The sequence below is a fragment of the Oculina patagonica genome, chromosome 5 (assembly GCF_052425735.1).
Source record: "Oculina patagonica isolate OP01 chromosome 5, crgOcupat, whole genome shotgun sequence".
Taxonomy (NCBI): Eukaryota; Metazoa; Cnidaria; class Anthozoa; order Scleractinia; family Oculinidae; genus Oculina; species Oculina patagonica.
In genome coordinates, this window is record NC_135762.1 from 6,242,055 (window position 1) to 6,255,882 (window position 13,828).

Here is a 13,828-nt window from a genome sequence, read left to right on the forward strand (position 1 = left end):
TTTGCCAACTGTTTTTGCGTCGTACACACAAACCAAGTTAAGTTTGCCAACACGAATATGCAAATTTTAGTTTGTCATGTTAAAGCCGCTTTTTAAAGTGCAAGATTCCCCATTGCCATCGCTTCTGTCCCTGCTGAGATTTTTTTGACTAAGCAAGGCGGAAATTCAGGTGCGTTTCCTGCTATACGTGAATGGCCATGATAGTGAAATACTTCTTATGCAGAACGTACCTGGATTTACCCAGCCGTTAATAATAGCTTCTTAGTTATCCTTATTCATTGCTACAATTTTTTTAAGGAGACGGCTATGACTGAACAAAATGAAGAGAGTACACCCTCTTCTGTTACTTCAACTCAAGCTGAATATAGCACACCACCGAGCTCAAAAAGCACTCAGTTTGAGTTGCCTAAGCGATGCACAAGGGACGATTTCCCTCCTGGTTTGGCAACGAAACGTAAGTTCATATTCCATTCGCAAGTCAAACTTCAAATATGTTTCCGACCTATAGATGAGGATTGCTTTTCCAGGAAGGGAGTTCTTCTTTGAAGTAGCAATGTTTGCTATTATATGGTGGTTCTACCTTTTTTAAGTCTCAGGATAAACCCTAGTGGTAACCATTCAAGGAAACGCATTTGCCAATACTTAAATCCAGAGCCATCTGACAGTTTAGAATACAACAAAAACAAGGCGAGGCCGAGAAGTGTAATCATAGTAAAAACCATGTTTTGGTTTATTACAAAAAATTTGATATTAAAATACGTTATTTCGGCTCTTTTTCAGAGAAGTAAACTCCCTCCTGGAAAAGCAATCCTCACTGTAGACTCGTTTCTTGATTATAAGATACATTACCTAGACCCTCTGATTGACAAGAATCTTACAGACTTTTATTACAAGGATTAAGGCAAGGGTTAAGGCATTGTATTCTAGAGAAAAGAGAAGAGAAAATTAAGGACAAGAATTGTAAAATTTCCAATCATTTTTTATAGGTACTTTGACTGACGAAGATGTTACTTTTCGTGTTGATACCACATCTTTACAAGATCAAAATGTAAGTACTTTTCCTGATAACATTTATCAACAAGCGCTTCCTATACCATCCTATCCTTTTTCAACAGTGTACTTAAATGTTTATTAAAACGCTTTGTTTGGAACTCGCAGCACTCACATGGTTTGCTAACGTACGCACGGGGGTAGAAAACGTTTCTGGGATGAATCTGTGCTCATCTTTTATATCTTGCCGTTTTTACAGCTTGAACAACCTTAACTGTACACTAAATCGTCTTTACGAGTTATTCTGTGTGTAAAGGGGAGCTTCATTAAGGAAAATAAATTTGTTTGGAATTACTAAAACTCTGAGTCTGTAGTCGCAGATCGCACTCCAGGTACCTTATTACATGAAATTTTCGCGACACTTAAATTTCGCGTTTTTGATCAAAGGATCAATAACGTTAAAATTAACAAAAATGCAAGAGCGGGACTAAATCTCGGCACAACAACAGAGCAGTTCTCACACTGTCTACAGGTAGGTCATGCTTGTACGTTAGTTATTGTTTTTGAGTCAATTGACGACAACATCCATTTACATTGAAAATCTCTTCCTTCAGTGGTCAGTTCGCGTCACTTAAATTTCGCGATTTTTTTAGAATCGCGAAATCCGCCAATTAACGTGTCGCAAAAATTTCATGTAATAAGGTAGACGGGGTAAACATGATTTCCAGACTGAAGAAGATTAGTTGATCGAACTTTCTGCTTTGCCGCCCTACAGCACTTCAAAAAATACACTGTACGAATTTGTTCGGCCAGAAAATCTACGGCCTAATGATAATAAACCTAATGCAGCAACTGATGACGAAAAAAGCTCACCTCAGGACACCACGCCGGGCAAGGGATGAGAAAATCACTTACGGCCAAAGAGAATCAACTCACAGCAATAGATAAACTGTGAACCCGTAGCAAAATAAAACCAACTCGGGGTTACAAATAGAGTCAACCTAGTAACCGTAAATGCACTACAGAGCGACCGAATGAAAGCTAAAGTTCAATAGAGTTTGTTACCTTACATCTGAGTCTATCTTGCTGAGATTAGCTTTGTTTGAACACAGTACAAGTACTATGACTTGTACTTGAGTCTCTAGCACTCAAATGTAGTTTCATTCAAGCAAATTACGTTCAGCCTGACCTCCCGACAAGCAAACCTTTTCTTCCCATACGCCGGTGGTTATAGAAAATTCACTTTCAAGTCTTGCCTTCTGGCTATTGTATAAAAACTTTGACACCAAGTTTGTAAGGCATTCGATATGAATTTCTGTTGACAAGTGTATAGGGTATACGTAAAGAAAATAATCAGTATAACATGGTATTAAATAACAGTTCATGGCATTTGATTTTAGCCATTCTTCATATTTTTTAAAGATGGTTCTTAAGAAACTGGTCAATAAGAGGGGGGGGGGGGGGTCATGTAAATTTGATCTGCACATAGAGGTGGGACATCTTAGTGACTTGAAACTGTTATAGTTACAAAAAAATCCCCAGTGGTGTTCATCAGTACAAATTGAAAAGTTTCATGACGCGAGCAGTTTTAGATATTTCTAGCGATTTCAGAAGGTCCAAATATAAAAATTTCCCAGGGGAACATGGACCCCCGGACAACCCTAGATGGCTTGTGATCATAATATCGCTTTTGGTGCACTCTCTCCAGCCTCCACTTTTTCAATTGCTCCGGCCCACCCCGAGTACGTATTGACCAGTCCCTAAAGGATTAAATCAATGAAAAACAACAATTTTTGGGGGGAAATATTTAAACTATTTAGCAAATCGTAAACAAAGCAACATCTGTCAAAAGCATGGTAAAAAGTAACAATACATGGTATCCGGTCTAAAAAAAAAAACTATTTGTCCAAAAACGAACATGACTAAAAAAAATCGAGCAGAGGGTTGCACCTGCAAAAGAAATTCCTGCATAAGTAATGGGCGTAAAAATCCAACACCCCCTTATCACTTTTCTAATGGTCCGTCCCTTAGCATTAAGTATTGGGTAGTGACCCCTGACTGCGCCTCTCCACAGGCTGTGCCTTTATCAACCATTCCCTCATCCTAACATACCTTCCATGTCTTCTTCCTTACACGTACCCATACCTTATCCCATACCTAATCCCATACCTTCTTCCATTTCTTATCCCATACCAAACCCTGAACCCCATTTCTTTATTCGAAGCGTGATTATTCTTGCTGTGACTAATACCACTACTAGATTTCATACGAAATATAGCCAAATTACAAAACTACGTAAGTTACCTCTGGGGTAATAATAGGCTAGAAAGAAAAATGTGCTTAAGAGCTCTAGCCGGCGTTGCTTGTAAGAGAACTGCGCGACCTTCGATTCAAGAGTCTTTTATTTAACAGACTTGTTGTCCAACCCAGTGATGTCCATACCTACAGGGAGCCTAAAGACTTCCCTAGCTTCGAGTGAGATGTTTCTAACCTACGTTCGTAACCACATCGATAGTAAAATAAATAGTCTTTGTCATTTAGAAAACTTTTTAAGGAATAGAGTAACAATCACTATAGTAGTAACTGCTCTCCGACACGAACAGCCCAAGAGGAGAACGAACTGCTTTCAGCCTAAAGCCAAACGTGAACAGGAAAAGAATCACATCCACAGATCTATTTGGACCAGTGATTACTTGTCTTTTCGACCTTAACATTATTACCGGCCAGCACGAAGGGAAAGTAAAAGGCTCTTAAGCTACCAAAGCGACCATTGTATGCTGAGACGTTTAACGTGCAGGGAGGGAAAATTAATGTGGACAGCGGAGAGCGTGGGCGTTCATATTATCATCATATGACGATAAAACCTGACTGAAGGCGTTTACAACTGTTGGCTCTGTGGTGAGAAAAGGAGCCAAGTGAGATGAACAAATCCTCCCGCAGTACTTCGCAATTTCTTTCCTTCATAGCCAAAGGTGATTGACAAATTTACTCCTCAATCAAGGACCTGGCCAACTGCTCCATAAGGAAACGATGGGGTTTGTTACCAATGGGGCAGGATCATCGTCACGGCCGTTTTATACACTAAAACATCGGAAGACCACGTAAAGTATTTACCTCCTTCATAAGCTTGGCCGAATATAGGAATGCGTTTCAAGCAATAACTTTTTTGTCCATATTATCTTGAAATACCTTTCTCGACCCACTACCATATATTTGATCCAACGCGGTCTATCTTTTATTAATTGGACGCTTCACTCTCTTTCATTGGATCCTTCGTGGCCCATGTTCCAAAAAAACGAGAGATAAAACTGGTTGTTTGAACTTTGTGGTCATTATTATTTATTCACTCGACCCTTCCCGATCCATTTCTATTCACTAGACCCTTCTCGATCGTTTTCCATTTACTGGTTCCTTCTCGGTGTAGATTATTCTCTAAACCCTCCTCGATCTATTCCATTTTACTGGATCCTTTTCGGTCCACTATTATTCACTAAACCCTTCTCGATCCATTTCTATTTACTGGATCCTTCTCGATCTATGATTATTTACTAGACTTCTCGATCCATTTCCCTACATTGGATCCTTCGCGGTTTACATTTTATTTGCAGTGAAAGCCCTTCTCGATCCATTCGAAATCATTGGATCCTTTGCGGCCTATATTAAAAAAATCCGTAGACATTTAGAGCTGGTTGTTTGAACTTGGTGGTTCCAGGCTTCATCCGCTCTAAAACATTTTAGCGCAAACAACTCCATTCTCTATTTTCCAATTGCCCCCCGAATTTTGCATAAACTATTGTTTTGGAAATATGCAGTCCTCCCAAGAGAATTTGAAAACAATAGTTTATGCAAAATTTTGGGGAAAAAAAGTGTATTATGGGCAATTGGAAAATAGAGAATGAAAATATGTTGAAAAGGTACCCAACGCATAAACGGTAGCAGACACCGCCCTTTTTGTTGAATCTTGCTGCACGGGACCCTAGGGACCCGAAAAAAGAATAATTAACATTAGTATAATTTTCAGAGGTGAATTCAATTCTGATTGGTCGAGAAGCTCGGACAATGTCGCCGCGCTAGGCGGTGAATATTGCATCTGAAGGTTTGGCTACTAAGCCATGCCACGTTTGCCATCCAGGCCAGTGAACAAGGCGGCATTTGCTGAATGATCATTTCTCTCATTTAAAGGAAATCACTCCAAATCCTGGATATTTGAAACCTTGGGAATTTTGCAAATTTACTACCAAGACTTTTGGACTGAAAATATGTTCAAGAGATGGGTTTCAAGGCATTAGAATTGATCGTAAACATGGTGGTTTTGGAGATCGCACAGAGCCATGTACTCAGTCAGGTCGACTGTCAAAACATTATTTAGTTCTCTTCTCACTGGAGCTAGTAATTTCCAGAAAGTCTTACTTACATTACATTTACTTACCCAGACCGTAGCATAGTGGTTACCTTGGTAACCACAAAAACCCGGAAAATAGTGGATAAGCAAGCCACCCGTCGAATCTCATTAGCATGTAACTATCGAGGTTTGTGAAATAGCTCTATTATACCACTTAATCTTAGCATGCGCGCGCGGAATGGCGTGATGGATCGCAAACGATAGCGAAGTGTTTTGTTTTACAAATTCTTTTCTTCAAAGAGCGTCTGAATTTCTTCGGTAAAACGTCAAGCACCTGCCTCCTCCTCAGGCGCCTCGATTTTCTTTCTCCGACAAAGAACAAAGCGAGCGCCAAGACTAGAGAGAGGCGTCTGGGTACGAGGCAGGTCAAACACCACTAGAGGTCTTACAAGTGACCTTATGGTAGAGCTGTACGATTAAAAACGTGAAATTTATTCTTTGTTTCCGAAGAAAGCGAGATCTTAAATATTCCACAACTGCGCGCGCTCAAACGGTAGAAGATGGAGAGAGCTTTCGAAATCGTACCGTGGGCTCCGTCTTGACTGTGGATTTTTCCAAAAAGTTTAAACCCGCGAAGCAAAACCACACTGACTAACCCAGACTTTAGGGCTGCGGTGACTTCAAAGAAATGACGCGATTTATTATGCAGGGCCTCTTTTCTTCCCAAATCTCAGTCGCAGGGAAGTGAAAAGAACACTCTGCAAGCAGGGTGGTTTGGCGCGTGCGGGAGCTCCGCTACTATCTTCGAAGGAAGAATCCAATGACGTACACAGAGTTCTTGATGGTGCTAGGTTGGAAAGAAAACACCGATCACTTTGCACGTTTTTTGTGGAATTTGAAAAAGCATGTCTCTAATAACAGATAACTTAAATGCACCTAAGCCCAACCTGGCTGGGCACAAAGCCTTGAAAGAGTAGCAATTGGGTCCAGTTGATTTATTTAACTCATACAATTTTCCTCCTCTCAGAGACCTGCCAAGGTTACATCGATAAACGAAATAGAAAGAAACGCCGCGGAGAACAGACGGACAGATAGTGCATATGATACATTTCAAACAGGTGTGTTGTGGTGTTTAAAAACAGCCAGAATCGAAAACGATAAATTAAATAGGTCGTATGGGTTCAAAATATTTACGATAAATTAAGTACTACGTTAACAACACAACGAATTCAAGATAGCGGACAAAACGTCAATCGAGAAACGAGTTAAGAATGTGACATTTTCCTCCGTTACCCTCGTTCATTTACTAAAGTCGAGGATGCAGAGATATTTGTAAATTCAACCGTGTCTTTTCTGGTATTTTTCTGTAGATCAGACTTGATATTCATTCTTTTAAATGAACTAAAACACGCTCTCAAAGGGTAGAATGCTCGAGGCGAACATATATCCCATTTCCCAGCCCTAATTTTGCTCGAATCCCATTTTTCAGCCTATTTGGTTTGACCAAATTTCAGTCCCATTTCCATTCTTTAATTTGTTTGTGATTCTTTTATTCCCAGTCCAAGTGACTAATTTTCACCGCTTTAGGCCACTCAATTAATCTTCCATTCTTCATTTCAACAGAAAGCAGTACACATGCTCTTTCAGAGGACCTTTTCTTCCCTCTGCACGATGAGGTATTCATATTTTGCATGTTTTTATCCTCTTGTTATTTAAAATAGGAAATTGCAACGGACGGACGAATGAAACTACGGAAATGGTACCGCCTCTGTTTTTTTCGAGTTTGTTTTGAGTTATAAAAATCAATCCTTGCCGCTGATGAAAGACTCGCTAACATCGGAGTATTGTCGATTCGTAACGTGAGTTTGTACTCAGACTGCGTTGTTTTGTTATTGCAATTGTATCGGTGAGGTAGACTAACAGCAAGGTAACATAATGACACATGTAATAACAGAAGAGCCGATCTGAACTCGCCTGAAAACTAGAGTCACAAACCAATAAGGATTGTGTGACGAGCAAAAAGAACGTTTGCGTAGGAGGCTACAAACCAGTCAGCTCCACTCGTCCAAACTTGATAAAACCTGTGTAAGCCAATCGTAAGCCAAACCCAAGAATTATTTGAGTTGCAAGGCGTAATTATTTCTCTGAGGAAAGAATGACAAAGTTCTCACCAATCTCAATAATCAATTAATTAAAAAAATCGCTCTACAATTTCTTCTTTTGCAGGAGCTGCAGGCTTACCTCGATAGTGATTCACCACCATCTACCCCTACACTACTTATGGAAATGGTTAATCAAGGTTAGAAAAAACCTTTTTCATTTTATATGGGGTTATATAAACTAGCGTGTTACACTAGATCGCTTGAAGGTCCTGCATGTGAAGGAATACTCATGATATCAGCACAGCCAGACAATATGTGGAGTGGTATACGTAGTTTTCCATAAGATTCAGAAACTTATTTCTGTTTATAATCTACACGGGTGTTATCACTGCGGGTCATTGAGGTTTTCTGTTAGTCAGACTTTAGGAAAACCACGGTACTACAATCTGACAAAAGTAATTGAGTCAAGCGATGGATTTTTATCTAGTCCAGTCCCTGAACTCTCTCTTCTCCCACCTGGATTCAGCCTTATGTAGGGCAGGGAAGAGAGGGTTGAGGGAATGGACTAGCAAATATTTCGCTCCTCAAACACTCACTTGTAAATTCCTAGCTCCAGACCCCAGTTATTTAAGGAGCGGACGACGCCATTTACGGATACTGTACTGATTTGAAATCAGTATCACAGTGGTTTAACCCGTGGAAAAGTTTATCCACTCTTTGAACAACAAGGGCTAAAACATTACTGACGTAGAGGAGCGGGGTAGGACATTTACAGTACAAGTAGTCGAAAATAAAGAGTCTGTTTAAATTGTCTCTTTAAGAGTTTTGTCCAGTAGTATGGACCATCGAACCATGAAACCTTGAAAGTCTTTGCAGCTTTATTTTGTTTTGAATTTTAAGATATCAAATTTATATATTCTTTTGTACAGAAGTTGCAAGAAACGTACTTGCAGTTGAGGAAATTGTTCCAACTAAGGGAGACATTAAGGTAAGGTAATTACTCAAGACATATTACCTATTGTTGAATTTCTAGCTTTTTAATTGCAATTGGTTCTCTACTTATCTATTGTTATTATCTATTCAAGTTCACCTTGTAAAGTGCTGGTAAGCGGTAAGATTACAATTTTGATCGTCGGGATGAAAGTGTTTTTAAACGGATGGCTAAAAGAGAATTTTCCCTTATATTAGTTAAACAAACGAGTTACCACTAAGAACGTTTTACGCGCAAAATTTAATTGCATGTAAGAGCTTCCCAGAAACATGACAACAAAAGCCAGAAGTTAAAGGTACTCGGTTGCTGTCATGGCAACGGCAGTGACGTTATCAACATGCATGAAGCAATGTTGGGCAATACTTTCGCAGGTGTTTCCATACTTCGGTCATGTCACCAGAAAAATATCTTATTAATGACATGTAATGGTTCTAATTTCTCAACCGCAGGTAAAGTTAACGCAAGATATTCTTTCGAGCCTATAAATCGAGAAAATAAGGTCGGATCGAATTCTGCGAGCTCTTTGACACCCATGGAGCTGCATGTCATTGGTTTCTTCATTTATTAACAAAATTCCTTTGTTTAGATGTTTAACAAAATGCTTATAAATTATGATTGATCTTTTACTTTAATAATAATAATTATAATAATAATAATAATAATAATAATAATAATAAAAATAATAATAATAATATATAATACTAATAATAGTGTAATACTAAGTTGTTTATCTATCTATTTATCCTAGGGTGGGTATAGATTTTTCTTAACACTAACTGAACCCTGTATGGTCGACAATGTTCAAGTACAGTTTGGTATCATCGCTCCAGTTCCAGTTACTAGACGCAGCGACTCAGATTACCGGGGAAACGTTCCTCGTAAGTAACAAACCCCGTATATCTATTGGAAATACAACTGCAATGCAACGTTAAGCTACACAGCACTGGCATTAAACACGCTGGAAATTAGAGAATTGACTCTAAAATAGAATTAATTGCTGGAAACAAACCCGGAGTTTTGTTTTGAGATTTAGCCCTATAAAGGAAATTGGAGTCAACACAAGCAAAGAAATATTCTTTGACCCCAATCGGCGGGATTCGGACCCGTGACCTCCAGGTTAGATCAACGTTGCTCTACCGACTGAGCTACGAGGCCAAACGGGAGCAAGTCACGGGTCAACCGTTGTTGGGCTTTCTTAACCCTATGAGAAGTATTGCCCTGGTACATATACATTTGGTTTGGTAAAATAGGTCATATGCACACCCAAACCAGATGCCTAGATTGCTGGAATCGGTGCTATTCCTCATAACAGTCTCATACATAGCAGGTTACTCAGGCCCGGTATTTTCGTGAGGTTGTCCCAACAAGTGAAAACGCGCGCTGGCCCGTAAGCGTTTGGTACAACTGAATTAAACCTAATCGTAAAAACTTAAACGAAAGCTTTTATTTAACCTTTTCATGTACTCAAGGGAAGGCTTGGTTCCTATATTGAACCTATATTGGCAACGTTAACTCGAAATTAAATCAAGTAACCATTTTGGTAGCCATATCCGTTAGAAGTGCGCGCGGCTACCGCACAGTCACCTCTAAAACGAGCCGTCAGTTTAAAACTAGTTGTAGGCATCCGTCATTCCCGGAAGATTATGTAGTTGTGCCTTGGCTGATTGTTGTGGCTATGGAGTCCGATGCGGGAGTGGCAGTCCCTGCTGCAGTGGGCGCGGATGAAGGCTGAGACAGGTCTATTCACTGGTGGCTGAGATCTAGACTTCCTCAGGGATCTTTTCTCTTAAGCTTAAAACTAAACAAATGCCTAAAACATTCTGTCATCTACTCTCATGCGAAATCAGTGACTGAATATAGTATATGAAAGACTTTTATATTTTGCGCCCCAGACAAGAAGATGAAACCATAAAATGCGTCGAATAACTCGGAGCAAACGGTAAAAGAAGGTTTTAAACAGACTTGGAATGCCAGGCCTGTATTAAGTGACGGATCATTTAAGTACTGGGTGGGGGGTATGAAAAATTATTTTTTAAAGACGGGTTTTTAGTGGCCCAGCTCCGAGTTACTGGAAAAATGTTTGGGGCAGCCCACCCCTTGAGTGGCACAGAAAAACTTGTGCAGTGCATTATTTGTCTTGAACCACCCTTTAGACATGTTTAAAAATAGTAACCATAACCACCCCCCCCCCCCCCCCTTGTACGTTATAACCGGCTCCTTACATGAAGAACGATTTAGCCATAACTTACTTGATAAAAATGCAGAACGCGAGTGTGCCATTTTCAACACTAAAAATGCCTAGGGAATGTTGTAACGTAGGCGAAAGGGAGAAGAATTCAGGACGAAAACTTGGCACAGTATGTACCCAAATTCTTTGAACATATTTAAAAACGAAGTATGGTAATACAAAGGGTGTCAACCTCAACGAAAACTCAACATTTAATTTTCTTGTCCTGGCAGCATCTCCGACTCCAGGTGAGGTGCAAGTTCGAGTGACGAATCCGTTTGGAGCTCCCATCAGCAGTACGGTAACCTTTACCTACACCGAGGAAAATCCCATAGAGAAAGGTGATATCAAACCGCAAGACATCCGAAATATGGATGTGAATGATTTACCTTTGGCGCTTATGGAGATAGCACAAAGAATGGGTGAAATGAGCTTAAAGTTGAAAGAAGAGGCGAGTCAACCTGGTAAACTGGGTAAGCACTAAATACTAGTAATTGTGAACCGGACCTCATCTCTTCTTATGCAAGTAATCACGGAATACACACATTGAATGTCGTCCGAAGCCAAAAAGAAGATATACACTCTGTTGATGCCAGTTTGCCCACGAGAGTAAAATCTGAAAGAAAGCGCACTTCTCAAATGCCTCATACGTTTCACCTGTTTGTTTCGTCCGATTAGTACAAAATGTTATAAGTTAATCGACGCGTATTGTCTTGGACTGAATCGAGTTTGAGGACTTGTTGATGCATGAGTAAGTAGAGTGTCAATCTTTTCACCTTCATTATAGATTGTAAATGCAAAACAATTGGAACGTGGAGCATAATGCTTGTCCCGATTATACTTCAGTTGTATCAGTAGAGCTGGTGTTTGTGTCATGGTGTCCGAGCCAAGTATCCCATACAGCTGGAGCTTATCCCGGTTTCTGTGGCATTAAGCGACTAGGAGTATTGCTACTCCCCCTGGATGGGATGCTAGTCCATCGCAGGGTTACCCCCAGCAGTAAATTCGCCGGTACCCATTTATACACCTGGGTGGAGAGAGGCGCTTTGAGAGTAAAGTCTCTTCAGTCTCTTGCCCAAGAACACAACGCACCGCCCCTGCATGCCAGGGCTCGAACCCGGGCCGTTCGACTCCGCGTCGAGTACGCTAATCATTGGGCCACCGCGCCTTCCACCTCCTAGTCCAATAAAGACTGAAAGAAATTTATTTTGGTTTGCTGGCTTGTTCGCTTTCTGTAACAGCAAGTATCATTGATTAAACGGGCGTCCAGTGGCAGCCTGATCATAGTTCGCTCGTTTTTTTATTAGTCGTTTTTTTATCAGTCGTTTCACTGCGCCTTCGTTTAAATAAATCGTCCCTTTGTGTTCAGGAGGTGCCAAGACGCAAGCGCTCTCCTTACTTCGCATCATCGTGGACACTGCGGCAAAGATAAATGCCATGGACTTCTTCAGGATCCTCTTTAGCACCAAAGGAGGACGTTTCACCGGCATGCTTTGCGCGCCTAGTCAAAGCATATTATCAAAGCGTCTAACACGTGACCTTCTCATTTGCCGCATTTGCGAGTGGAGAGTTCTTCTACGCGATGGAAATTGTCGATGGAAATTGCGCTCCTTTTTCGACAGCAGACTTGCTCTATGTCCATTGTATCGATTCAACCGTTAAATTTGAATATTCCTTTAGTGGAGTAGCTTCACTAAACTTAATAACTGTGCTTGGACACGTGAGTTTCCCGTCCGATCTTCGCTCAAGACGGCTTGTGTTGTTTCTTGACACGAAGGAAATCAGGGATTGCCTAGAAAACAAGAAATCCCCGATTGTTTGTAGAGTGAAAGCAAGTTGTTTCTTTGAGGTAAGTCAAGTTCCCGTTGTCTTGTTCAAGGTTTTCTCGTTTGCAGAGTCAAAAATGCGGTAAATGTCGCGATGTGTTCGTGACCCAGCTGAGTTCGAAATTTAGCTTCTTTAACTTTCCTTCGTAGTAGCTCAAGTTTTCAACACGCCAAATGTCTTCTTAATGTTTATCAAACATCCCTGTATCGGAAATATGTAGGCTACAGCCTGTAATGACTTGTCCAAGGTTTTGCAAGGTTTCTAATCGAAGCATTTCTTCGGTGAAAATGTGGAAAAAGTTTGTCTTTTGACCAGTCTGTCATACTGTGTATTTGATTTCTTTTGTTAATTTTACTACACTGCATTTGTAATACAACTCATTTATCCATGCATGTGTACATTTTCATCTAACAATTTTTCCTGTCTTTGTTTACAGATGGATGATGGAAAAGTGGTCGTTCTTATCAGTAGGATAGAAGTTCTTCCAAATCACAGTTTAGTCTCTGCCCCATTACCTCCAAGGAGTGATTATGAAGAAAATCAGTATCCTGAAATGCCATGGTTGGACCCAGAAACAGTTGAATGCAATTGCAGTAGGTTCCCTGAGCTGAAGAATGTAATTGTAACAAAAGAAAATACCACCAAAGACACTGTTAATGTGGCCAAGGAAGAAGAGTTACCTGTTCATGTGGCTGTGGCAAATGATGATGATGATGATGATGAAGAAGATGATGATGTCTTGGACTTGGAAGTGACATTATATACTGAATATGTCAAGTTAAAGGGGTGCACTTACCATGAGCATTTCCAAGCAGCGCTCAAGTCGTGCAAGTTAAAGCAGCAAGCCGGAGAAGACATTCCTTTAAGGCTATATTATGAGCCAACGAATGTTGCCGACGAAAATGCAGTTGTTGCACAAGTGCAATTTAATAATCGGGAATGGAAATCCATTGGCTACATACCAGGAAAGAAAGTGCAGAAAATTCTTGATGCCCTTTTAGCTGATCAAGTGAAAATTGTGAAATTCAAGAAAATCGAGTATTCGTTCATTTGGTCAATTAACCAATTTAAATACATACCAACTCTGGTAGTTACCAAACAGGGGCGCTGGCCCAGGGACAATGACACTTATAGCTACAATGATTAACAACTTTGTTCTTGCATCTGCATGTTAAGCACATGCCATCTTTGAGGGGTTGTGCTAAATCTTGTGATCTCAAAATTGTAATTTAGATATAAAATATTGTTGCCTTAATTTTTAGTGAATGAACTGCTTGTTAAATATTGGTTGCTTTTTGGTGGTCAACCTAGCTTTTTTTTCAATAATGTAACTGCACTTCTTCAGACCA

The 13,828-nt window shown here is 40.2% G+C and overlaps 2 protein-coding genes across 2 annotated transcripts in view; both read left to right on the forward strand.

The window, feature by feature from the left end:
• The window catches only part of LOC144653817 (uncharacterized), a 125,839-nt gene that overhangs the window by 71,794 nt on the left and 40,217 nt on the right, over window positions 1-13,828 (forward strand). Inside the window, exons 8-13 of the mRNA XM_078513915.1 lie at window positions 6,956-7,008; window positions 7,559-7,631; window positions 8,364-8,422; window positions 9,174-9,303; window positions 10,886-11,125; window positions 12,022-12,110. Coding sequence (XP_078370041.1) covers window positions 6,956-7,008; window positions 7,559-7,631; window positions 8,364-8,422; window positions 9,174-9,303; window positions 10,886-11,125; window positions 12,022-12,110 — 644 coding nt within the window. The remainder of the gene's footprint in view (window positions 1-6,955; window positions 7,009-7,558; window positions 7,632-8,363; window positions 8,423-9,173; window positions 9,304-10,885; window positions 11,126-12,021; window positions 12,111-13,828) is intronic.
• On the forward strand, window positions 12,125-13,786 carry LOC144653893 (uncharacterized). The gene is made up of 2 exons (XM_078514030.1): window positions 12,125-12,501; window positions 12,916-13,786. Exons 1-2 carry the CDS (start codon window positions 12,235-12,237, stop codon window positions 13,624-13,626), a joined length of 978 nt encoding a protein of 325 aa, XP_078370156.1. The 5' UTR covers window positions 12,125-12,234; the 3' UTR covers window positions 13,627-13,786.

What these genes read in the sequence shown, in the direction of transcription:
- LOC144653893 (XM_078514030.1), top strand. Translation starts at nt 12,235, where the DNA reads ATGGAAATTGTCGATGGAAATTGCGCTCCTTTTTCGACAGCAGACTTG. An exon ending in AAGCAAGTTGTTTCTTTGAG is followed by an intron (nt 12,502 to 12,915) that starts GTAAGTCAAGTT and finishes CTTTGTTTACAG; the next exon opens with ATGGATGATGGAAAAGTGGT.